Source organism: Pseudopodoces humilis, chromosome 6 (assembly GCF_049639895.1).
Source record: "Pseudopodoces humilis isolate 2021_Gansu_Grassland_sample_001 chromosome 6, ASM4963989v1, whole genome shotgun sequence".
Classification (NCBI taxonomy): Eukaryota; Metazoa; Chordata; class Aves; order Passeriformes; family Paridae; genus Pseudopodoces; species Pseudopodoces humilis.
The window spans coordinates 2,039,541-2,065,008 of NC_142205.1; the positions used below are offsets into that span (position 1 = coordinate 2,039,541).

Here is a 25,468-nt window from a genome sequence, read left to right on the forward strand (position 1 = left end):
GTCCGGTTTTAACGTGGGGAACTGGAAGTGTGGTGGAATTACATTTGGGAAATCTCCATGGCGATCCCAGGAGAGCAGCAGAGCTCCATCCAGCAATTCCTACGCACCAACAGCGTTTGGGCTGGATAAAAACACGAAAAGCTTCCTGGGGAGTTTGCCTCCAGCTCTGGTGGGCTCGGCTCTCTGTGTTTATCCCGTTATTTAAAGGATGGGGATCGTTTTCCCTCGTCCTGCCCCGAGCTGGTGACAAAGGGACTGAAGCGGTGAATGGCTGGAGTCCTGTAAAAGGCGTTTTCCAACCTCAGTGACTCCTGGAATCTCTCCTGGATGAGCCCCTGCTGCAGCCTCTGACTATGCACGATCCAAAGACCCTTCCAAAGGACGGGACAGCGGATGCTGGGATGGACCCCAGGACCCAAATGCCCTCGTTTTGTGCTCAGCTTCCCTCTGTCACCCAACCCCAAGGTCCTGGCAGCGAGAGGCCAGGGGTGGGACACAAACCACCCTGGGAGGGGACAGGAGCCGGCTGGGACACGGGGCTGGGGCGCTCCGGTGTCACCTCTCTGCCCTTGGAAGGTGACACAGGGAATTGAGCTGGAGGATGTTTGGTCTGGAGGGATCTCCTGGCTCCTGCTGCAGCACATCACCGTGTGTTTTACCTCCTCCCAGGAAAACACCATTTAATTAAAATTCCCTGGATCTGCTTCTAGTTAAACATCCGGGGTCGATCCCAAACTCCGCCTGCCGCGGGTGGGACACGCCGGGCCGGGCACTTCACTGGGAAGCAGAATGGAACAACTGGGAATTCACCAGGCTGTTCTCATCCCACCACCCCAAAAAGTGCGCAGAGCCTCAGATTCCACCTCACTTTGGAGCTGCTCCCTCCCACGTGGGATATTCCCAACCCCCCCAGGGCCGTTTCCCTGGATGTAACCATCCCAGGATCCCGAGGATCCCACCCACCTGGGACTGCCTCACGAAGATGCCGTGGTTCTCCTCGCAGGTGAAGTATTTCCTTCCCTGCACCGTGCCGTCGTTCTTGCCCTTGGCCTCGTCCAGGATGACCCCGACCCATTTGCCGGTGGCGAACAGGGTGGCCCCCACGTAGGCCACGGTGCCGCGGTGGCCCTTGCCGATGACCTCCACGCGGGAGCCCACCTTGAGGGGCTTGCTGCCGCCGTCGGAGCTCATCCTGGGCGTGCTGGAGGCCTGGGGAGCAGGGGAAAGCCAGCCTCAGAAAGGTGGGAGGGACACCAGGGTTGCATGTGGGGATGGTTCGTCTGCCTCCGTCCCCGCTCGCCTCCTCCACCCCCTTTTGGTTTTATTTTCATTTTTTATTTTCATTTTTTATTCTTATTTTTTATTCTTACTTTTTATTTCCATTTTTTATTTTTATTTCGTATTTTTTTATTTTTTTATTTTTATTTTCATTTTTATTTTAATTTTTTATTTTTAGTTTTATTCTGTATTTTTATTTTATTTTTTATTTTTATTTTTATCTTTAATTTTTTTATTTTATTTTTTATTTTTAAATTTTTATTTTTTAATTTTTTATTTTTATTCTGTGTTTTTATTCTGTATTTTTATTTTTTTAATTTTTATTTTCATTTTCCATTTTCATTTTTTATTTTCATTTTTTATTTTCCTTTTTATTTTCATTTTTTGTTTTTATTTTTATTCTGTATTTTTATTCTGTATTTTTATTTTATTTTTATTTTTAATTTTCATTTTTATTTTTATTTTGTATTTTTATTCTATATTTTTATTTTTTATTTTTAATTTTTCTTATTTTTATTTTTATTTTTTATTTTTATTTTGGTTTTTTTAATTTATTTTTATTTTTAGTCTTAATTTTTTTTTATTTTGTATTTTTATTTGTATTTTTTATTTTTATTTTTTATTTTTATTTGTATTTTTTATTTTTATTTTCATTTTTTTATTTTTTATTTTTATTTTGTTTTATTTTATTTATTTTAATTTTTATTCTTATTTTTATTCCTTCAGCTCCCAAACCGTGACACAGCCACCATCAGCGGCTCACAAACCTGATTTACCCCCTTTTACAACATTTTTATAACAGCACAGTCGGTCATCCTTAACCAACTCCATCTTTTCCCACTTCATCAGCATTCCCATGGTTTTCCAGCCTGGGAATTCAGACTGTTCCATCCCTTCACTCTGTCGGGATCCCCCTGCCCAGACCTGGGGTATCCCACCTTGGAATGTGGGTTCCAGGTGGGATTATCCACGAGGGAGGGCGGGTTTAGATGGGATATTGGGAAAACTCCTCCTGGGAAGGGCTTCTTAAACCCTCGACAATTCCATGATTCCATGATCCTGTGTTATATATTTATATTCCAGGTGTGACATCCCGGGATGTCCTGGGTTCAGGTGGGGTTACCCAGGTGATCCATGCTCTTGGAGCAGCAGTGAGGTGATGGATGTGAGGAATTCCATGGCTACCAGAGAGCCTCAGGAATACTGAAATCCCAGAGAAATTTGTTGGGATCCACCCCCCCTGCTCTGCAATCAGCTTGGGTAAAACTGAGTAATCATGGAATTCTGGAATGGTTTGGGTGGGAAGAGACCTTAAATCCCAACAAATCCACCCAGTGCCATGGCAGGGACACCTTCCACTGTCCCAGGCTGCTCCAAGCCCCATCCAGCCTGGCCTTGGGCACTTCCAGGGATCCAGGGGCAGCCACAGCTTCTCTGGACACCCTGTGCCAGGTTCCCACATCCCAGCCAGGGATTCCTTCCCAATATCCCACCCCAATCTCCCCTTTTCCATTGGAAGCCATTCCCTGTGTCCTCTCACTCCAAGCCCATGTCCAAAGCCCCTCTCCAGATCTTCTGGAGATCCTCAAAACCTTTCAATCCCACTGCTTCTATCCCAGAGGGGAGGGGGATGTTCCCTGTCCTGCTCAGCTCCATCTTCCCGCTCATCCCAACCTTCCAGAAATCCCCAAAACGGGACCAGGTTGGCATTTCTCCCACCCCACGTGTCGCTGGTTCTGCTCTTTGTGCAGAAATGTGGAGTTCTCGTCGTTCTGGGCCTGGATTTAGCCAAAGAATCTGCTTTTTATCCCAGGAAAACCGGGCCTCTTTCACCTGGAATGGCTGGACAAACCTCAGCCACAGCCGGACACCACCGGGGGTTTGGGAGATTCAGGGAATTCTCAGCCTGTGCAAGAACCCAGGGGGCTTTGGAAGCTTCTGGAATCCTAACAAACCACTCCCCTTCCCTTGCACATCACTTCCCGAGGCCGGAATGCAGAGTGAACCCACCGAGTTTGGGGTTTTGGGACTAAAACCAGGGATGTGGGATTTCCCCACAAGCCTGAATCCCAGGATTCATCCAAACACAACCGGCAGAAATCAAACTTCACAAAATAATCTTACATTAAGACCCAAAATCCATCAAACAACAAAGAAACCCAACACCTCGAAGGAAAAACTGACGCTCCAGACCTAAATACCTCCCAAAGTTCTGAGAGCACCATGCTGGAAAATCGTGTCCCAGAAGAAAATCCCAAATCCCCAGTAAATGGGGAGGTTCCTGGAGCAGATTTTATCCCTCCTGGCATCCGTTTGGCACCTGCAGCCAGGTAAGAGCCATGGGATGTGACACATTCCAAGCCCTGGGGGTACCTCTGGCACTGGGAAGCCATTCCCTGGCTCCTGTCCCTCCATCCCTTGTCCCCAGTCCCTCTCCTGCACTCCTGGAGTTCCTTTAGGCCCTGGAAGGGGCTCTGAGTTTTCCCTGGATCCTCCTGTTCTCCAGGCTGGATATTCCCAGCTCTCCCAGCCTGTCCCTGATGGACATTTGCCAACCAGCACCGATCTCACGGAAACTTTTCCCGAGTCTTTCGCGCTTGGGAAAAGAAGGAGAGCCCAGAATGAATCCACCCCATCCCTCAGGATCATTAATTGCTTCCAATTAATCAGAAACTGGTCTGTGAGACACCTGGAATCTCCAATCCAATGGATAAACCCCCGACTGGAATTCCCATGAAGATTCAAACCAAGGTGATTAATCCAGGCTGGATTAATTCACAAGAGGAAAAATGTCCCAGCTGGAGGCAGGTGGGATGGACATTCCCAGCCAGGTGATCACACCTGTGGTCACACCTCCTGGCCCTGGTGACAATCCCTGAGGGACAAACATGGGGACACCACTGCACAGAATTCCATCAGTTTCCCGTCTGATCCTCGTGGATCCCCCCTGCCACGCCGACCTTCCCAGCGGAACACGCTCGGGATACCCCGGAGGAAGGGGATGGAGGAGCAGGGCTGTGGGAAGAGAGAAGGGCTGAGGCCACTGCTGGGGACAGCTCTGTCACCGCTCGGTCTGCAAAGGGAATAAATTCCTAGATCCCAGTAAAAGAAATCCAGGGATTCACAGCGGGGGCCAGCTGAGGAGATCCGAGCAGGGCAGGTGCTGGGAATGGGGCAGCCAGAGGAACTGGGAATGCTGAACCTCTGGAGCGGCCTGTCCCACATCCCAGAGCTCCCATCTCGCTCCTGGACACCAGGGGAGGGACGAGCACGTGGCTGTGCTGCCACCACCACCAGAGACTGCTCCTCACAACTTCCAGCACTTTCCCTTTTCCCCCCTTTTTTTGAAGCGTGACAGACATCCACAGACTGTCTGCTCTGCTATGTGAAGGTCCTGGTGCCAAGGCACTGAAAATGGGATGAATTCCCAGCGATTTGGGTCACCCCCGTGCTCCATCCAAAGGCGAGGAGTTCAGCATTCCGCTCCATCCCGGCGGATCACCCCGGGAATATTCAGTGTGTTCCTCCAGGAGCGCCTCCCCCACACAGGTGAGGCTGATGGAGCCTCAAACTGCCACTCAAAGCTCAGATCAAAAGTTTCAGGAGAATCCCGAGCAGCCGGCTCTGACAAGATCCAAATTCCAGGTGAGGCTCACAAAGCCACAAGAGGGAAAGACTTGGGGAAGAATTCCGGGTTTAACCCTGTGGCAAGGAGGGACGGCCCTGGGATTGAGGTGGCGGCCGTGGGTGACACCAGGATGTGGCACTGGGATGAAGTCCTCACCGCTGTGGTGGCACTGGATTCCAGGCTGACAAACTGGGAGGCTGTGGGTGTGTCTGGACACCAGGAGCAGCGTCCCCCAAAACCCAGAAGGGACAAGGCTGTGGTCCCTGCAGTGCCCATTCCAAAATCCATGGGAGCCAAGCAGGGATAATCCACTCACGGTGCTGTCCTGGGACCCCCGGCATCCCTGGGAAGCCCAGGATGAAGGTTCAAACCAAGGTGATTAATCCAGGCTGGATTAATTTACAAGAGGAAGAAATGTCCCAGCTGGAAGTAGGTGGGATGGATTCCCAGGATTCCCAGTCCTGCCACATCTCCATCAGCCCTTGGAGACAGCGTTTGGCTCCTTCCCTGCTCCCCCACCCCCTTGGAGCCCCCAAATCTCCTCAGACTGTCGTGACAGAGCTGTCAGGACTCAGGTTGGAATTTCACCCTCCCCTTCCTCCTGCTCCCCCATGGAAAACAGGGAGGTTTGGGGACCTCCAGCCCCCAAAAACCCATATGGACACACACTCAGACCCTGCCGGGGTGGGCAAAAAAGGCTCCAGGCTGGGAAGTTTTCCCGAGCTGCTCCCTCCGCAGCCAAATCCCTTCGGCCACAGCCCAAATCCCACCGGCTCCGGGCCTGGGGTATCCAACAGCGGGCAGGACACGGAGCCCACGGAGGCTCTGGGGGTCCCGTGGAGAGGTGGGAAGGGTCTGCCCTCCCCAGCTCCACCCTGGAGTCGCTGCCAAGTTGGCACAGCCGGGCCCAAACGCGCTGGCAATGCCCGGCAGGGTCTGGGACACAATGTCACCGTGGTGGCCACACAGGGACAGCGAGAGAAAGTCCCGGGAAAGGCCTGGCCCGGAGGGGCCGCTGGCACCGCACAGCCCAGGGGTAGCTGCAATACGGAAAAACCTGGAAGCGCTTGCCAGGCCCGCGGAAGCTCAGCATCGCTCCGTGCCGCCTGGAAAAGCGGCCCGGAGGGAGGGAGGAGGGAGGGGAGCCCGCGGCAGGCAGGAAAACACGCCGGGATCTTTGTGCTCAGCAGCCCCGGCAAGGCTGTGCCGACAAGGGGCTGAGCCGGAGCGGAGGCTGGGCAGCCGGGGTAATTAATTAATTGGGGTAATCACCTACACGGACAGGTAACTCCGGCCAAAAAACCCGGCCCTGCTGCAAGCCGGAGCGTCCATCTCCCCTCCCGGCATTATTGTCAGCGAGAGAGGTGCCAGCCACATTCCAGGCAGCACAATCGAGATTTCCCTACAAAAACCCAGCTATTCTCGCTGCGACAGCGTCGCGATCTGTCGCGATAGGAGCCGGCAGAGCTGTTGAGTCAGACCCCCCCCTTACCCGGCCGGACGCGTGCCTCCTGCCCTGGGCCATGCTGCATCCAGAGATTCCCGATCTGCAGCCAGCAGCTCTCCCAGCTCACGGCCGGCAGCATCCAGCGGCGCTTCCCAGCGTCCCGGCCGATCCCAGCATCCCCCTCCCCCGAGGCTCTGCCGGGCGCTACGAAAAGGGAGGAAAGCCCTTTTTTTTTCTTTTCTGGGCGAGGATGCTCCGAGGGAGGGATACAGAGAATTCCAGCGCTGCCGATGGAGCCACTCTGCGCCAGTGCCGCTCCAGACTTGTCACGGAGCCGGCGGCTCGCTGGGTCCTAACGCTCCCCGCAGGAGGAGGCACTGGGCCACCGGCTCGGCCACGCTCCTGGCCTCCTCCTGCTCGCCCTGCAGTGGTCACAGGGCAGGGACACCCTCCTGGCCTCCTCCTGCTCGCCCTGCGGTGGTCACAGGGCAGGGACACCCTCCTGGCCTCCTCCTCCTCCTCGCCCTAAGTGGTCACAGGGCAGGGACACCCTCCTGGCCTCCTCCTGCTCGCCCTGCGGTGGTCACTGGGCAGGGACACCCTCCTGGCCTCCTCCTGCTCGCCCTGCAGTGGTCACCGGGCAGGGACACCCTCCTGGCCTCCTCCTGCTCGCCCTAAGTGGTCACAGGGCAGGGACACCCTCCTGGCCTCCTCCTGCTCGCCCTGCAGTGGTCACCGGGCAGGGACACCCTCCTGGCCTCCTCCTGCTCGCCCTGCGGTGGTCACTGGGCAGGGACACCCTCCTGGCCTCCTCCTGCTCGCCCTGCAGTGGTCACCGGGCAGGGACACCCTCCTGGCCTCCTCCTGCTCGCCCTGCAGTGGTCACCGGGCAGGGACACCCTCCTGGCCTCCTCCTGCTCGCCCTGCGGTGGTCACTGGGCAGGGACACCCTCCTGGCCTCCTCCTGCTCGCCCTGCAGTGGTCACCGGGCAGGGACACCCTCCTGGCCTCCTCCTGCTCGCCCTAAGTGGTCACAGGGCAGGGACACCCTCCTGGCCTCCTCCTCCTCCTCGCCCTAAGTGGTCACAGGGCAGGGACACCCTCCTGGCCTCCTCCTGCTCGCCCTGCAGTGGTCACAGGGCAGGGACACCCTCCTGGCCTCCTCCTGCTCGCCCTGCAGTGGTCACCGGGCAGGGACACCCTCCTGGCCTCCTCCTGCTCGCCCTGCGGTGGTCACTGGGCAGGGACACCCTCCTGGCCTCCTCCTGCTCGCCCTGCAGTGGTCACCGGGCAGGGACACCCTCCTGGCCTCCTCCTGCTCGCCCTAAGTGGTCACAGGGCAGGGACACCCTCCTGGCCTCCTCCTGCTCGCCCTGCAGTGGTCACAGGGCAGGGACACCCTCCTGGCCTCCCCCTCCTCCTCGCCCTAAGTGGTCACAGGGCAGGGACACCCTCCTGGCCTCCTCCTGCTCGCCCTAAGTGGTCACAGGGCAGGGACACCCTCCTGGCCTCCTCCTGCTCACCCTGCGGTGGTCACCGGGCAAGGACACCCCGAATTCCGTGACCCCAGCTCGCCCCACTTGTTCTTCCCTTCATGGAGAATTTGGAGGAAACAAAAACAACGCCCTGGAGCTGCCGCAAATCCCCGGGAGAGGGACCTGTGGTGGGTGGGTGGAGCCCAAGGGGTTAATTGCGGGCAATGATCACTAATTGTCCTGCTCCTGGCTGTGACAGGTGACTTTGTGTCCCATTGTTCCTGGCTGAGCTGACCCCTCTTCTGGGCACTGTTCCCGGTGCTAATCAGGGGATTTGGGAGCCACCGGGACTGGCCACTGCCCGACATTCCAAACCCGGGATCCTGGAAACATCCCCAAAAACACAGAATATCCCGAGCCGGATCACAGATCCAACTCCTTCCCTGCACAGGGAAACCACAACAATCCCACCGTGTCCCTGAGAGCTCTGGCAGCCTTGGGAACGCTCCAAGGAAGGAGCTTTGACAATGCACAGCTGGGATAAACAACACAAAACCCAGCTGGAACCTGGGAATTTCTCACTGGGACCACCAGGAACTCAACCGGAGCCACCTCAGGTATCTGCTGGTCATTGGAACTCCAGAGGCTTCCCCTCTCCATCCTGGCTTAAAGGAAACTTCACAGGCACAAAATCCACACAAAATTCTCCAAACAGCTACAAAGAGGACAAGCTCCTTCCCCTCAGCCTCAGACTCTAAACCAGTTTAGGAGATTCAGAAAATCTGAATTATTTTATCCATAGAAGGAGAAACCTCCTCCAGCACTAGAAGCTCACCGTGCTTCCCTGCCAGAACCTGGGAGCAAAGATCACCTGTGCCACCTGTTTATAGACTCATGGAATGGTTTAGGTGGGAAGAGACCTTAAATCCCAACACTTCCACTATCCCAGAGTGCTCCAAGTCACATCCAACCTGGCTCTGGACACTTCCAGGGATCCAGGGGCAGCCACAGCTTCTCTGTGCCACCCTCGCAGGGAAGGATTTCCTCCTAATTCCTGAATTCTAAAGGATTCCTGCTGTTCCTCTCCCCTGCAGGATCCTCCTCTGGGATCCTGGTTGATCCCAGAGCCAGGGAGCAGCCGGGAATGGAACAAGAGCCGTGGACACAAACACTTGGAAGGTGCTCAGCCCACGGAGCGACAGCGGGGGCTGTGTCCCCAGGAGAGGCTGGAATGCCAAGAGGGAACTCAAATTCAAGAAAGCTTCCTCTAAGTGCAAGGAAAACAGGGAAACAGCCATGGAATTTCAGCAGGAATTCAGATGGGAGGAAGGGTGAGCTCTGAGAGCACCCCCTCAGAGGGTGGGAACTCCTCACAGCTCTTCCCAAAGAGCTCTAGGAACAGCAGGACAAACCCAAAACCAGGGAATACCAGGGAATACCAGACAGGCTTCGCTCCAGGGTGGAGCAGAAGAGCAGTTGTTAATTTAAAATCACCAACATCACACGGCTCCTTCTCCTCCTCAGTCAGAGTTTTCCATGTTAAACTGAAGCACATGGGAATTTTTTCCACACAAATTCATAGGATCACGGGGTGCTTTGGGATGGTTTGGATATCAAAATGGGCAGGGACACTTTGCACCGTTCCAGGTCGCTCCAAGATCCCTCCAACCTGGCCTGGAACATTTCCAGGGATTCAGGGGCATCCACAGCTTCTCTGGGAAAACTGTGTTGAAAATCGCAGAATCATGGAATCCTTTAGTGTTGGAAAAGCCTTTTTGAGTCGTGGATATCCCGTTTCTCAACACAACAAAGTCACAGGCACCACTCCCCATCTCCTCCTTTATTTCCTACTTGGATTTGGGATGAAAATGAACTCCTGAGGGAAAGAATCCTGGAAAACCCTGAGCTGGGAAAGACCCACAAGGATCCTGAGCTTAAAGAGGAAGCTGAGGTGGGGCAGGAGCTTTATTAGTGCCTAATTAAGGGGATATGGGAAGATTTGGTAATTAAAGCTCTGTGAGATGATCCAGAACCCTCTGGGAACCTCCAACAGGGCTTTGTCTGCTCCACCCTCACCACAATCCATGGATTTAGGGCTCTGCACAAAGGGGAACAATCCAAATTTTCCCCCAAACTCGGGCACTGGCGTATCAGGATGAACTGCTGCTCCAGCTGAAAAAATCCCCAGGATAAATAAACCTTCCTGGGCCTTCCGGGAACTCCAGCATCCCCTTGTCCAGGGAAACACGCCCAAAACCTGATTAAACCACTGAAATAAATGTCCTGATGACTGGCACAGAGGATCCCCGGCACTGGAAGCAGGACCCCATCCCAGCCCATTCCCAGCTAATTTGGGATTTATCAGGAACACCAGGTACTGCAGGCGCTGCCTTGTGCTCCCTCTCCTGCTCAGCGAGGCTCCAGGGCCAGGTACCGGGATGGACACGGGGATGGACACGGGGATGGACACGGGGATGGACACCAGACACCGGGATGGACACCGGGATGGACAGCGGGATGGACACTGGGATGGACAGCGGGATGGACACGGGGATGGATCCCAGGATGGACACTGGGATGGACACCGGGATGGACACGGGGATGGACACTGGGATGGATCCCAGGATGGACACTGGGATGGACACCGGGATGGACACTGGACACTGGAATAGACACCGGGATGGACACTGGACACCGGGATGGACACCAGGATGGACACTGGACACTGGGATGAACACCGGGATGGACACCAGGATGGACACTGGACACTGGGATGGACACCAGGATGGACACTGGGATGGACACTGGACACCGGGATGGACAGCGGGATGGACACTGGACACCGGGATGGACACGGGGATGGACACGGGGATGGACACCGGGATGGACACCGGGATGGACACCGGGATGGACACCGGACACTGGGATGGACACCAGGATGGACACCAGGATGGACACTGGACACTGGGATGGACACCAGGATGGACACCAGGATGGACACTGGACACCGGGATGGACACGGGGATGGACACCAGACACCGGGATGGACACTGGGATGGACACTGGGATGGACACTGGGATGGACACCGGACACTGGGATGGACACCGGGATGGACACCAGACACTGGGATGGACACCGGGATGGACACTGGGATGGACACTGGACACTGGGATGGACACTGGGATGGACACCAGGATGGACACTGGACGCAGGGATGGACACCAGGATGGACAGCGGGATGGACACTGGACACCGGGATGGGCACCGGACACTGGGATGGACACCGGGATGGACACCGGGATGGACACGGGGATGGACACTGGACACAGGGATGGACACCAGGATGGACACCGGGATGGACACTGGGATGGACACCGGGATGGACACCGGGATGGACCAGACCACAGCACCCTCAGGATCACACCTGGCTGGGGCTGGAGCTCTCCTGGGAGGAAGCACCAGGTGTCACAGAGCTCCAGAGATTCCCAGTGTCACCCATCCCACCTCCAAGGATTCCCAGGATCGGATCCCAGGCCACGGATCCCCCCACAAACCACCCCAGCCGTCGCTCTGCAGGATCCACACGGATTTCCTGCTGCCCAAACTCTCTGTCTAATTCATCAACACAGAGAAAAGAAGTCCAGAAATATCCCCCCCTCAACCTCCAGGCTTTTCTCTGGGATCTGGGATACGTGCCAGCCCACTGCTGAGCGACTGGAACACCCCCCAGCTCAGGGAGCATGCAGAGGAGGGAGATGAAAAAACCTTCAGAAACTCCTACTGTTTATCCAGCAGAAGCTAAAATTCCTCCTCATTGCGTTTGGATTTATTTCATACGTGCATCTCCCAGTGAAATTCCTCCACAAAGCTGATTTTGGGGTTGGGAGCAGCTGGAGTTTGTCAGGAAATTGAGTTCAGGAGAGAAATGTTAAACCAGCATTTGGGGTTTGGTCTTTAATGAGTCAAAAATCAATCCAGAGCGAGTTTAAGACTTTTTTTTTAGTTCCTCTCCAAGCCCTGAACATTCCCAAAAGTTCCCCTGTGGAAGGGAATCAGAGTCCTGGAGTCATGGATGGGTTGGAAGGGATCTTAAGGATCAGCCATTCCCACCCCATCCATGGGCAGGGACAGTTCCCATTATCCCAGGTGGATCCAAGCCCCAAAGCCCAAGCTTGGACATTTCCAGGGATCCAGGGGAAATCTGGGAATCCCTCTCCAGGACGTACCCACCCTCACAGCCAGGAATTCCTTCCCAATATCCCACCCCAATTTCCCCTTTGCCAGGACTCCCCTGGGTGCTGTCACTCTGTCCCTTATCCAAAGTCTCCCTGTGCAGAGCTCTGGTTGTTCCCCCCCGGAATCAGGGACATCCTGCACCCAAAATGAGGCCAGCCAGCCAGCTCCCTTGGGAACAACACAAACTGGAGAGGGGGGACATCCCACACCAATTTCCATGGAATTATGGAGTGCTTTAGGGTGAAAATTCCTCAGAGACCATCGAGTCCAACCATTCCCTCAGCTGTGCCCAGGCCACCAGCGTCCACGTCCCCAAGTGCCACATCCACAGGGCGTTAAATCCCTCCGAGGATGGGGATCCCACCCCTTCCAGGGCTGCACAGAAGCCAAGAATCCCAAGAAGGAATTTTCCCAAAATCCAACCTGAACTTGGCCCACCTTGAGGCCGTTCCCTCTCATCCTATCCCCGACCCTTCCCGACTCCACCCTGCTGTCAGGGAATTGTGCGGAGCCAGAAGCTTCCTCCCAATCCCTTTTTCCCCCAGCGCCGCTCCCTCGGGACCTGATTCCAGGTGCGGCGGATCCGGGCGCTAGGACCCGGCTCTGGAGCCTGCGCCCTGCACGGCTGCACCACCGCAGCCCCCGCAGCCCCCTCCTTCCCTCCCACCCCGACCCCGCGGGATCATCCCGCCGCATTCCCGGCTCCTTCCCGGCTCTCTCCGCCCTGGGATCCATGCTCCGTAGCCACAGCAACGCCCGGACCACGCCGAGGATGCAGCGGGAGGTCAGTGGATTTCGGCTCGTCCCCGCGGGATTCCCGGCTGATTCCAACTGGGAGCATTCCCAGGAAAAGCTGATTTAACCGCTGGGTCCTCGGGGAATGGGAGCCACACAACTGCTCGTTCCATGCGGGACTTTGCTGGGCTGCCGGAGCAGGAATCCCTGGATTTTCACCCTCCCGAACCCCCGCGGATCTCGCTCCGAGCAATTCCCGGCTTTAAACTTTATATTCCCTCATTCCTTATGGGATTCCTGACCAGCCCCTTCCCTCCGAGGTCTGGTAAATGAGGGCATGGAGCAGGGGGGAGGGAATACCCAGGGCTGCAAGTCGTTCCATCATCCATCGACCCCAATCCATCAAAACCCCGCTCCCTCCAAAAAACTCCAATCCCTCAAATCCCCAATCCCTGGAAAAACAGGAGCTCTCAAGGGGAGAATCCAGCCGGAGCACTGGCACGAAGTTCCCACACCCCTGCCATCCTGTTTCCCATTCTTTAGGCATTTTCCTCTGGAAAACTCGGGAATGGGTGTGAAAACCCTCCCAAAATTTTGCTTCAGCGCTTCCTGGGTGGGATTTGAGGCTCTGGAGAATCAGCACAACATCCCCTCAGGACAACCCCGGCACCCAGATCACCAAAATCCATTAAAATTCCTCTTTTTTCCCTTTAAATACACCACAAGAATTTAATCCTCGCGTTTATTCCCAAAGCCACCACCCAGCTCCGCTGGTTTGGGAATGGAGGGAGAAAGGGAAGGAGGAAGGAATCGCTTCCAAGGTCACCACCCAGCACAGGGAGAGCCACACATTCCAGGAATTCACTGAATTTATAAAAACCAACACGGAAACCCAAAAATGCTGCATGAAATCGGGGCCTGTCTGCGGTGGAACGGCGCTGGAAGGTCCCTCCTGACGGGAATTTGGGAATTCTGGAATTCCCTGACCGGTCCAGAGTGAGGGATGGAGCCACCAGGACCAGCACACCTCACACAGGTAAACGGCCCTGCCTTGCATTCCGTTAATTAATCAATAATAATTCATTCATTTACCCGGGTAATGAATTATTCATATCATGCTAATGAGGGCGGGTCGTGCTCTGCCGGAATTCCCAGCACACAGAATTCCCCTGCTGCGCTTTTCCTGGAATAACCAGGAATATCCGACCCTTAATGAGTTCCCCCCAATTAGCCCGGGCATTAATTACCCCCCCCCCCTCCCGGGCTGAGTTATTCCTGCCTTGACTCTGGATCAAACCTTCCCAATCCCACACTGAAATCCCAAGGGGGATTGGGCTGCCCTCATCCCATCACTGACCCACCCCAACACCCCAAAATACCCCCAAACACCCCTAAAAACCCCTGCAGACCCCCCAAAACACCGAAACGCCCCCAAACACCCCTAAAAACCCCTGCAGACCCCCCAAAACACCGAAACGCCCCCAAACACCCCTAAAAGCCCCTGCAGACCCCTCCACAACCCCGAAATGCCCTTATAGACACCTAAATGCCCCCAAACACCCCTAAATGCCCCCAAAAAACCCTGCAGACCCCTCCACAAACCCGAAATCCCCCCCAAACACCCCTAAATGCCCCTGAAAATCCCTCCACAACCCTGAAATGCCACCCAAACACCCCTAAAAACCCCTGCAGACCCCTCCACAAACTCGAAATTCCCCCAAACACCCCTAAATGCCACCCAAACACCCCCAAATGCCCTCACAGACCCCTAAATGCCACCCAAACACCCCCACAGACACCTCCACACCCCCATAAACCGCCCGCAGACCCCGAAACACCCCAACAGATCCACCCACCCCTAAATCACCCCAAAACCGCGCCTAAAGATCCCCTCAGAGCCCCCAAACCCCTCACGCCCACCCCACAAAGCTCGTACACCCCCACAAATCCTTCACACCGACCCCAAGCGCTCCCCCAGACCCCTTCAAACCCCTCACGCATCCTTCCAGAAACCTCTAAACCTCCTCCGACACCCCCAAACCTCCAGACCCCGCTTTACACCCCCTCAGCCCCCTCACGCACCGCCCCCCACACAACACCCCCACACAAAACCCCCACAACGAAAGGGGTTTCCCTAACCCAAGCAACACCACGGCGATACCTCCCTCTCTCCCTCCCGCCATAAATCCACATCTCGCCCCATTCCCTGTACCCACCGGGAATCCCCGAGCCCCTCAGGCCTCACCCGGTACCTCCGGCCCGGTCGCTCCCGGCGCCGTCGACCCCGCCCGGCCGCAAGGCCCCCCGCGGGCTGCCCCGCGCCGTGCCTGGCGCTCAGGGGGCCCCGTAGGGCCCCTACGGCCGCGCGGGGCGTCAGGCACGGCGCGGGGCAGCCCGCAGGGGGCCTTGCGGTCGGGCGGAAGGGGGCTTCACCGTTTGCGCATGCGCACTTCCCAAAGTGAAGCCAGGGAAAGGGCGGGGCGCGCAATGGCGGGGCCAGGCCGTGGGAGGAGGATGAGGAGGAAAACGAGGAGGAGGAGGAGGAAGCAGCGCGACGGGATCAGTCGGGACGAGCGGCGGCTGGGAGCTGCCGGTAGGTGCTCCTGATCTAGCGCCCGGTGGTCGTAGAGGGTGTTGCTATGGGAACGGGGTGTTTATTCCCTCTCCTGATTTTGTCTGGGATTGGATCCTGGTCCTGCTCGTGATTTTGGGATCGGGGCAGCGATCCCCAAAGGGGGTGGTGTGGGGTCACCGAGGGGAGGTCTCTGGGTGGGGATCCCCGAGGACGGATCCCCAAAGAGATGCTGACCCCCGCAAGGAGGGGGTCCCCAAATCCGCCGGTGGAAGGGAGGGAATCCCCCCCGGCAGGGAATCCCCTCCCCTCCCTTGGAATTTCCCCGCTGGACCCCGTCCGGGGAGGGTTTGGCCCCGTCCCCCGTGATCCGTGCCCTCCCTGATCCCCCATCCCGGTGTCCTGTCCTGATATCCCATCCCGGTGTCCCATCCCGGTGTCCCATCCCGGTGTCCCATATCCCAGTGTCCCATCCCAGTGTCCCATCCCGGTGTCACATCCCGGTGTCCCATCCCGGTGTCACATCCCGGTGCTCCATATCCCGGTGTCCCATCCCAATGTCCCATCCCGGTGTCACATCCCGGTGTCACATCCTGGTGTCACATCCCGGTGCTTCATATCCTAATATCCCATCCCGGTGTCCCATATCCCGGTGTCCCATATCCCGGTGTCCCATCCCAATGTCCCATCCCGGTGTCACATCCCGGTGTCACATCCCGGTGTCACATCCCGGTGCTTCATATCCTAATATCCCATCCCGGTGTCCCATCCCCGTGTCCTACCCCAGTGTCCCCATCCTGGTGTCCCATCCTGGTATCACATCCCGGTGCTCCATACCCCGGTGTCCCATCCCGATATCCCATCCCAATATCCCATCCCCGTATCCCATCCCAATATCCCATCCCCGTATCCCATCCCAATATCCCATCCCCATATCCCATCCCCGTGTCCCATCCCCATATCCCATCCCCGTGTCCCATCCCGATATCCCATCCCGATATCCCATCCCGGTGTCATATCCCGATATCCCATCCCATTATCCCATCCCAATATCCCATCCCCGTATCCCATCCCCGTATCCCATCCCCGTATCCCATCCCCATATCCCATCCCGATATCCCATCCCAATATCCCATCCCTGTATCCCATCCCCGTGTCCCATCCCGATATCCCATCCCGGTGTCACATCCCCATATCCCATCCCAATATCCCATCCCCATATCCCATCCCGATATCCCATCCCAATATCCCATCCCTGTATCCCATCCCCGTGTCCCACCCCGGTGTCCCACCGCTGTCCATGGGAGTGCCCGGGAAGCCGTGCCCTGGTGACAGTGACAGTGACAGGGGGACACAGCCCCGCCCTGCCCCGCCCTGGTTACTCACCGTGCCTGGGCACCGTGATCCCGTGTTCCAGAGCTCTTCCCCTTCCCTCCGCTCGGTGCCTCAGCTGCTTCCCGGAGGGACTTTTCCCAATTCCCGGGGGTCTCCTCCCGGCCGAGAGGGCCTTTTTCCAATACCTGAGGGGTTTTTCCCATTTCCCAGGCTCTTTTCCCATTTCCCGAGGCTCTCTTCCCATTTCCCAGGCTCTCTTCCCATTTCCCGGGGCTCTTTTCCCATTTCCCGGGGCTCTTTTCCCATTTCCCGGGGCTCTTTTCCCATTTCCCGGGGCTCTTTTCCCATTTCCCAGGCTCATTTCCCATTTCCCAGGCTCTTTTCCCATTTCCCGGGGCTCTTTTCCCATTTCCCAGGCTCTTTTCCCATTTCCCGGGGCTCTTTTCCCATTTCCCGGGGCTCTTTTCCCATTTCCCAGGCTCTTTTCCCATTTCCCAGGCTCTTTTCCCATTTCCCAGGCTCTTTTCCCATTTCCCGGGGCTCTTTTCCCATTTCCCGGGGCTCTCTTCCCATTTCCCGGGGCTCTCTTCCCATTTCCCGGGGCTCTTTTCCCATTTCCCGGGGCTCTTTTCCCATTTCCCAGGCTCTTTTCCCATTTCCCAGGCTCTTTTCCCATTTCCCAGTGCTCTTTTCCCATTTCCCAGGCTCTTTTCCCATTTCCCGGGGCTCTTTTCCCATTTCCCGGGGCTCTCTTCCCATTTCCCGGGGCTCTTTTCCCATTTCCCGGGGCTCTTTTCCCATTTCCCAGGCTCTTTTCCCATTTCCCGGGGCTCTTTTCCCATTTCCCGGGGCTCTTTTGCCATTTCCCGGGCTCTTTTCCCATTTCCCGGGGCTCTTTTCCCATTTCCCGGGGCTCTTTTCCCATTTCCCGGGGCTCTTTTCCCATTTCCCGGGGCTCTTTTCCCATTTCCCGGGGCTCTCTTCCCATTTCCCGGGGCTCTCTTCCCATTTCCCGGGGCTCTCTTCCCATTTCCCGGGGCTCTTTTCCCATTTCCCGGGGCTCTTTTCCCATTTCCCAGGCTCTTTTCCCATTTCCCAGGCTCTCTTCCCATTTCCCAGGCTCTTTTCCCATTTCCCGGGGCTCTTTTCCCATTTCCCGGGGCTCTTTTCCCATTTCCCAGGCTCTTTTCCCATTTCCTGGGGCTCTCTTCCCATTTCCCAGGCTCTTTTCCCATTTCCCAGGCTCTTTTCCCATTTCCCGGGGCTCTTTTGCCATTTCCCGGGGCTCTTTTGCCATTTCCCGGGGCTCTTTTGCCATTTCCCAGGGCTCTTTTCCCATTTCCCAGGCTCTTTTCCCATTTCCCGGGGCTCTTTTCCCATTTCCCGGGGCTCTTTTCCCATTTCCCGGGGCTCTTTTCCCATTTCCCGGGGCTCTTTTCCCATTTCCCGGGGCTCTTTTCCCATTTCCCGGGGCTCTTTTCCCATTTCCCGGGGCTCTTTTCCCAGTCCACGAGGTTCTCCTCCTTTTCTACTGGCTCATTTCCCCGTCCCTTGAGCTCTTTTCCCAGCCTCCAAGGACCTTTTCCAGGTCCTGAAAAGTTCTTTTCCCCATCCCAGAGAGTTTTTTCCCAGTCCCAGGGATCCTTTCCCGGTCCCCGCGGTTCCCGGTTCCCTTTCTCCAGTTCCCAGCCGCTCTCCCCATCCCCGTTTCCCTTCCCCACCCCACTGGCTGCACTGGGATGTTTTCTGAGGAATCCGGGAGCCGGGATTTGGTGTCGGGCTGGGGTTTTAATTATCCCCTCGGGATTCATCCCCTCGTTTCCTGCTCAATTCCAGGGACACCGCCCAGGCGCGCCCTGTCCCGGTTAATTCCGGGATCCCGTGGTCCCGGAGCCGCCGGTGCCCGCCGGGAGCTGTGGGTGAGCTTTGGGATGTCCCGGAGGAGGTTCCGGGGGCTGAGCCGCGCTCCCCGGTGCCGGTTCATCCCTGGATCGCGGCGGGATTCCCGCCGGGAATAGAGTGAAACCGAAACCGGCACCGGGAGGTTCCCGAGCCGGTTTGGGGCGGGTGATCCCAAAATGAGGTCGGGCTGTGACGGGTGGCAGTGCCTCGTCCTGTCTCTGAGTGTCCCATCCCTGCAGTGGTGCCCGTGGTGGCTGTCCCTGGGTGTCCCTGAGTGTCCCTGACTGTCCCTGTCCCAGGGATGCCCCGGCGGCGGGCAGTGCCCATGGTGACTGTTGCTGACTGTCCTGTCCCTGTCCCCATGCAGGGATGCCCAGGCAGTGCCCATGGTGGCTGTCCCTGACTGTCCTGTCCCTGTCCCAGGGATGCCCCGGCGGCAGGCAGTGCCCATGGTGGCTGTCCCTCACTGTCCTGTCCCTCACTGTCCCTGTCCCAGGGGTGCCCCCGCGGCGGGCAGTGCCCATGGTGGCTGTCCCTCACTGTCCTGTCCCTGTCCCTGTCCCCATGCAGGGATGCCCAGGCAGTGCCCATGGTGGCTGTCCCTGACTGTCCTGTCCCTGTCCCAGGGATGCCCCGGCGGCAGGCAGTGCCCATGGTGGCTGTCCCTCACTGTCCTGTCCCTCACTGTCCCTGTCCCAGGGATGCCCCGGCGGCGGGCAGTGCCCATGGTGGCTGTCCCTCACTGTCCTGTCCCTCACTGTCCCTGTCCCTGTCCCCATGCAGGGATGCCCCGGCGGCGGGCAGTGCCCACGCTGACCACGCTGTGCCTGCAGAGCCTGGCCCAGCACATGCAGAGCCTCTGGGCCAAGGACTACAGCGACAATTACCTGGACGAGTACGAGTTCCGCTTCCTCGTGGGCCCCTTCAACGACCTGGGTGAGGTGTGGGGGGTTCAGGGCACCGGGACCCCCGTGGGGGCAGCTGGGGGTCCCAGACCTCGCTGATCAATCCCCATCCCCCCCAGCCTGCGGGCTGGTGCAGGAGCTGCTGCGGCTGCTGGGTACGAGCCGGCGGCTGTCACGCGCGGCGCTGCACCTGCTGCTGCTGCCACACCTGCGCCAGCTCAGCCTGCGGGCCTGCCCCGCGCTCGCCAACAACGCCCTGGGACACCTGATCGTGGTGCGCTGCCAGGTGGGCACGGGGACGGCATGGGAGAGCAAAACAGGGGTGCTGTGGTCTGTGGGAATGGGCTGGGGGGGATATCTGTGGGGTTAGGGGTGGCCACCTTCAGTGGGGCAGGGGGTGCCATGGGCTGTGGGGCAGGGGGAGTGGGGCTGGGTGTGACCAAACTCTAAGGACATGGGAGAGTGGGGCTGGGGATGCCTGTCCTGTGTGGGGCTGGGGGTGCCCATCTTGTGTGGGGCTGGGGATGCCCACCATCAGTGGGGCAGGGGGTGCCATGGACTGTGGGGCAGGGGGAGTGGGGCTGGGTGTGACCGACCTCGGTGGGGCTGGGAGTGCCCACCTTCCATGGGGCAGGGAGAACAGAGCTGGGGGTGCCCATTCTCTGTGGGGCTGGGGATGCCCACCTTCCATGGGGCTGGGGATGCCCATCCTCTGTGGGGCAGGGGGTGCCCACCTTCCATGGGGCTGGGGGTTCCATCCTGTGTGGGGCTGGGAGTGCCCACCATCAGTGGGGCAGGGGGTGACAACACTCTGGGGCTGGGAGTGCCACAGCCTGTGGGGCAGGGGGAGTGGGGCTGGGTGTGACCAACCTCGGTGGGGCTGGGGGTGCCCACCTTCCATGGGGCAGGGAGAATAGAGTTGGGGGTGCTCACCATCCATGGGGCTGGGGGTGCCCACCATCAGTGGGGCTGGGAGTGCCACGGCCTGTGGGACAGGGGGAGTGAGGCTGGGGGTTCCACTCTCTGTGGGGCTGGGGGTGCCGTGCTCCACGGGCCAAGGGGTTGGGCCGGTCAAGACGTGCCCACCTTCTCCGAGTCTCCCACGCTGTGTGGGACAGGGGGTGAGGGTGGCATCCGTGTCCCCCCTGAGGGTGTCCCCACTGAGGGTGTCCCCACTGAGGGTGTCCCCACTGAGGGTGTCCCCGTGTGGCTGCAGGGCCTGAGCGTGCTGGACCTGGGGGGCTGCGGGCGGCTCTCGCCGTCCGTGCTGGTGGACGTGGCCGAGGGGCTGCCGCGCCTGAGCCGCCTGGGGCTGGCCCACACCCAGGCCAACGTCCAGGTGCTGTCGGCCGTGGGCTCCTGCTGCCGCCGCCTGCGGGAGCTCGACGTGTCCGGCTGCAAGAAGGTGACGCCGCGTGCCCTGCGGCACCTGGGCTACGACCCCACGGCACGGAGCCCCGGCTGCCCCGCGCTCCGCGTCCTGCTGGCCCGCGACCTGGAGCACCCCGGGGATGGGGACACGGTGGCTGCCGTGGCCTTCCTGCTGCTGGCCCTGCCGTGCCTGGAGGTGCTGGCACACGGAGCCCTGCCGGATGCGCTCCGGCTGCTCCGCTCGCCGCAGCTGGACGGCGCCGAGGACTCTGAGGGTTTCCCCTCGCTGCGGGAGCTGGTTCGGGGCCAGGGGGCTGCGCCGGAGGGACCCCCGATCACGCTGCCCCTGCGGCAGCTGGAGGAGGTGGAGGAGGATGTTCTGGGCACGGTGCACGCCGTGTGTCCCCAGGCCGAGGAGATCAGCGTGTGGCTGGGGGACGGTCCCGGCCCCTCGGGGCTCCGGGAGCTGCTGGGCTGGAAGTTCCTGTCCCGGCTGACGCTGGGCTGCTCTGGGCGGCACGGCCGGGCGCTGGCAGGGGTGCTGCCCCTGGCACAGGGCCTGGGCACCCGCCTGCACGCCCTGACCCTGCACGGCTTCAGCTGCCGGGACCCGCTCTCGCTGCCCGGCCTGCTCGCCAGCTGTCCCAGCCTGCAGAGCTTCAGCGCCGAGCTGGAAGTGCCACCGGACCCCAACGCCCACCACGAGCCCCCCGAGGAACCCCCCGGTGGCTGGGCCACCGACCTGCTGCCCCACGGGCTGCCCCAGCTCCGGAGCTTCTCTCTGACTGTGACCGGGCCCGTGCCGGCCGCGCACCGGCCGGTGCTGGGCTCCACGCTGGCCTCGCTGCTGTGCGGGGCCCCGCAGCTGCACACCCTGCGCCTGCTGGCCGTGCCCTTCCCGCTGGACTCGGTGCTGGAGCCGGCGCTGGCGCTGCGGGAGCTGCGGGAGCTGGCGCTGGCCGAGAGCCGCGTGTCCCCCGGCACCGTGTGGCAGCTGCTGGCCTCCGACGGGCCCCTGCGGCGCCTGGACCTGTCCCGCTGCCCCGACATCCACCGGCGCGACTACGACAGCTTCCTGCAGGCCGTGAGGAAGCAGCGGCTGGAGCTGGACATCACCTGGGAGTAGCGGCACGAGCGCGGTGTTTTTAATAAAAGTGTCGCGGTCACACCCAGCCGGCGCCGTGTCGTCCCCGCCAGGCAGCACAGGGGGACACGGAGCGGTGTCCGTGTCCCCCTTCCCGCCCTGCTCAGGGGTGACATCCCGGTGGCTCAGTCCCGCTCCGCCAGCCCCGTCAGCCGCTCCGATGCCTCCCAGAGCTTCCGTGCCAGCGCGGAGTCGCGGGCGGCCGCCGAGGGCAGCGCCAGCCGGCAGCTGCTGTCGAAGTATTTCCCGGTGATGCCCTCCGCTTCCTCCGAGACGGCGCAGAAGATGGTGCTGGCAGAGCCCTGCTCGGCCGACTGCGGGACACGGGGGTGAGGAGGGGGCTCTGTCACCCCCCCAACCCAGCCCTGGGCAGGACCCGGCCCCGCTCACCTTCATGAAAGGGCTGAGGAGGCCGAAGAGCGCCCGCACGGGCCAGCTGAAGTGGCGCATGATGCTGGTGCTCACCACACCGGGGCTCAGCGCGTTCACCGTCACCCCTGCCGAGCCGCACCGTCAGCAGCGCCCCGGGGACCCCAAATCCCTCGGGGAGCAGCCCCCAGCCTGACCTCAAACCCAGGCTTCTTCCACCCTTGGGGATCCCAGCACGTCTCTAACCCCGCTCCAGCCCATGGGAGCTGGGACAGGGGGTGTCCCCAGGGCTGTCCCGGTACCCACCCGTGCCCTGCAGGCGCCGTGCCAGCTCGGCGGTGAAAAGCACGTTCATCAGCTTGGTGCTGCTGTAGGCGGCGTCGTACCCGGGCGGGCGCCGCTGCCCCGTCAGGAACCCGCTGTCGGCCGTGCCCGCGCTGTGCCGGAACGACGACACGTTGACCACCCGGGCGGGCGCCGAGGATTTCAGGAGGTCTGTTCAGAGGAGGGGGTGAGCCAGGAGGGGTCCCCAGATCCCCCCACAACTCCCCCAAGCCCTGCGCTCACTCACCCAGCAGCAGGTTGGTGAGCAGGAAAGGGCCCAGGTAGTTGGTGGCGAAGGTTTGCTCCAACCCCTCCGGCGTGATGGCGAAGGGCAGCCCTGGAGAGGAGGGTGGGGAGTGCTGTGGGGATCGGTGCCGGACCCCGTTGGGGCTGCGGCACGGCACGTACCGGTGACACCGGCGTTGTTCACCAGCACGTCCAGCCGCGGCTCCTCGCGCAGCACGGCGCCGGCGAAGGCGCGCACCGAGGCCAGCGAGCCGGTGTCCAGCAGCCTCAGCACCACCGCCGGGTTCCCGGTGGCCGCCCGGATCTCCTCCACGGCCGCCTGGCCCCGCTCCCGGCTCCGGCACGCCAGGATGGTGCGGGCGTTACGGCGCGCCAGATCCGTGGCCACGCATTTGCCGATGCCTGCGGAACACGGAGCGGGCTGATCCCAGCCGGGTCCCCCTGCTGAGGGGTCCCTGGCGGGGGTCTGTGCTGCCGTTCCCAGGATTTGGGCAGCCCCTGCCGCAAGCAAAACCACGCAGCAGGAGGTGATGGGCTCTGGGGTGGAGCGCAGCACATGTGGGGTCGCTCTGTCCCTGGGCACACGTGGGCATCCCAGTCCCAGCCTATCCCAATGCCATCCCAACCCCATCCCAACATCCCCAGCGGTGCCACCAGTGGGACACAGCTGGAAGCAGTGACCCCATCCCTGGTGTGACACGGTGGCCGTGGTGGCCTGGTCAGTCATTAACAGGGCCGACACAGAGTCCAGCCTCGGAAGGTGGGCAGGGGGCACCAGGAGCACACCCAGGGATTCCCAAAGCGGGGACTGGGGTGGGGGGCTGGAGAAGGGACACCCCTGTCCCCTGCGTGCCCCCCCCCAGCCATCACACCGTGTCCCCTCCACCCGTCCCCGCTCACCGCTGTTGGCTCCGGTGACAATCACTGTCTTGCCCGTCAGGTCGGTGGGACACTTGCGGGGCTCCCAGGGGCTTCTGCGCCTGGCCCAGAGCAGCAGGGCCAGGAGTGGGAACAGCAGGAGCCACCACGGGGGGCTCAGGGTCCCCAGCAGCTCCATGGCAGGGCTCGGGGTGGGGCTGGGGACAGAGGTCACGGCAGGACCTTTGCCCGGCATGGCACGGCACGAGTCCCTCTGCTCCGTGAGGAGGGACAGCAGAGTGGCTGGAGCAGGCAGGAGGGTGAGCCACGTGTCCCCTCTGCCACCCCACTGTCCCCTTTGCCACCCCTGTACCACCCTGTCAATAAATGAGAGTTAATTTACTGCTGTTAATTAGCTGTCGGTGCTGTAAAACCGGCACCGGGGAACTCTGCACCGGCATTTTCAGCCCAGCCTGGACCGAAAATATTTCCCACCCCAATATTACTTTGTGGTGTTGAGTAAAGGGAGGAATTTGGGGTCACAAACAGGTGCTTTTGGGGTTACGTGGCTCATAGGGCCTTCGGAGTGGACGGACACGGAATTAAGATCCGAGGCTAATTAGGAACTAAAGTCACACCTGCTCTATCAACCTCTAATGAGGAACCGGAACCCCACCTAAGGCCCCTCCTGGTGCCAAAACCACCCGTGTGTTGTAGTTGATAGCCTGAAATGTATCTTTTCCCATCTTTTAGTTGTGATTCTCCCCCCACCCCCAGCTTCTCTTTCTCCTGTTTACCTGGCGTCAAGTTCCCATGGTTACTGAAGTTTCTCTCCTCAGCCCCACGGCGAGAGGCCGGATAGAGTAAAGAGAGGACCCCGCTGGCATTTCCAGCTGCTTGAAGTTTCTTTAGCCCAGGAAAGCACGGGGTTGGGAGAAGAGAACCCTTCTTTCCAACACGGAAGTTTGTAACTCTGTTTTTCCTGTCCCAGAATGCCTGTGAGCTATGGAAGCTGAGAGGGCATGCTTACCTTGTCTTTCCCTTTCTTTCCCCCCTGTGCTGCCAGGAAACCAAGCCCCCCCTCTCTCCCCCTCTGCCCCTCTGTGGAGAATACTCCTACACCTTTGTGGGCATTTGAAGAAGTTGGTGTCTGTTATTTTTTATCTTGGCGTGTGTAACCTTGATTTGTAGAAAGTTTGTAAGATGTACTAACTGAGAAAAATAATTGGTTCTCTCTCTGATGTTCCCTCCCTCTGAGAAACCCTGTTAAAAGAGACCCCCCCAGACCCCAAATCCTTTGTCTCTCGTCCTTTGGATTCCCCTTCACAGAAATAAACTGTGGAATGCAAACCAGAGAGAGAGTCCCCCCCTGATTTCTTTACTCACTCTATAGACTTGGATTCTTGAAGAAAATCAGTGAACACCACAAACATATGCTGGCTCGAAACTCGAGTGAGGAGAAACCTCATCGCTGAGCTAGCCGGGCCACACTTGAGAAGATTGAGTCACCCGTGCTGTCACATTTTATGCTAATGAGCTGGAAGCCACGCCCGCTACTCATATATTAATGAGGTCTCTATAAATACAACCCCGGGAGTGACCGGGGGACGTGTAAAGCTCCGTGTGTCACATCGGTGTCCCC

The 25,468-nt window shown here is 59.0% G+C and overlaps 3 protein-coding genes across 17 annotated transcripts in view; 1 reads left to right on the forward strand and 2 right to left on the reverse strand.

Moving 5' to 3' along the window:
* DCTN1 (dynactin subunit 1) overlaps positions 1-15,108 on the reverse strand; it is a 54,887-nt gene extending 39,779 nt beyond the window's left edge. For 3 of the 9 annotated variants that reach the window (XM_088056165.1, XM_088056164.1, XM_088056162.1), the window contains exons 1-2: positions 6,399-6,700; positions 964-1,209 (exon numbers count right to left, since the gene is read on the reverse strand). In XM_088056165.1, coding sequence (XP_087912291.1) covers positions 964-1,209; positions 6,399-6,431 — 279 coding nt within the window. In that variant the 5' untranslated portion in view covers positions 6,432-6,700. Of the gene's footprint in view, positions 1-963; positions 1,210-6,398; positions 6,701-15,016 lie in introns of those variants that run through there. The other 6 variants (XM_088056169.1, XM_088056163.1, XM_088056166.1 and 3 more) reach the window with 5 other exon arrangements.
* On the forward strand, positions 12,741-22,057 carry LOC106628555 (uncharacterized). 2 transcript variants are annotated; one of them, XM_088056173.1, is made up of 6 exons: positions 12,741-12,849; positions 13,555-13,836; positions 15,260-15,393; positions 19,393-19,545; positions 19,634-19,800; positions 20,731-22,057. In XM_088056173.1, the coding sequence occupies exons 3-6, from the start codon at positions 15,288-15,290 to the stop codon at positions 22,009-22,011; spliced, it is 1,707 nt and encodes a 568-aa protein (XP_087912299.1). In that variant the 5' UTR covers positions 12,741-12,849; positions 13,555-13,836; positions 15,260-15,287; the 3' UTR covers positions 22,012-22,057. The 2 variants fall into 2 exon arrangements, with proteins under 2 accessions (XP_087912299.1, XP_087912301.1); XM_088056175.1 differs by lacking the exons at positions 12,741-12,849; positions 13,555-13,836 and adding an exon at positions 18,544-18,626 and having other exon boundaries at positions 15,265-15,393.
* Positions 22,019-25,309, reverse strand: LOC102102550 (retinol dehydrogenase 12). 6 transcript variants are annotated; one of them, XM_088056177.1, is made up of 8 exons: positions 25,213-25,303; positions 24,624-24,808; positions 23,869-24,129; positions 23,131-23,370; positions 22,970-23,059; positions 22,705-22,893; positions 22,420-22,526; positions 22,019-22,343 (listed from the first exon to the last, which is right to left on the reverse strand). In XM_088056177.1, the coding sequence occupies exons 1-8, from the start codon at positions 25,293-25,295 to the stop codon at positions 22,155-22,157; spliced, it is 1,344 nt and encodes a 447-aa protein (XP_087912303.1). In that variant the 5' UTR covers positions 25,296-25,303; the 3' UTR covers positions 22,019-22,154. The 6 variants fall into 6 exon arrangements, with proteins under 6 accessions (XP_087912303.1, XP_087912307.1, XP_087912304.1 ...); XM_088056181.1 differs by lacking the exon at positions 24,624-24,808 and having other exon boundaries at positions 25,213-25,309; XM_088056178.1 differs by lacking the exon at positions 24,624-24,808 and having other exon boundaries at positions 23,869-24,203; positions 25,213-25,304.
* Positions 25,310-25,468: the final 159 nt, after the last annotated feature.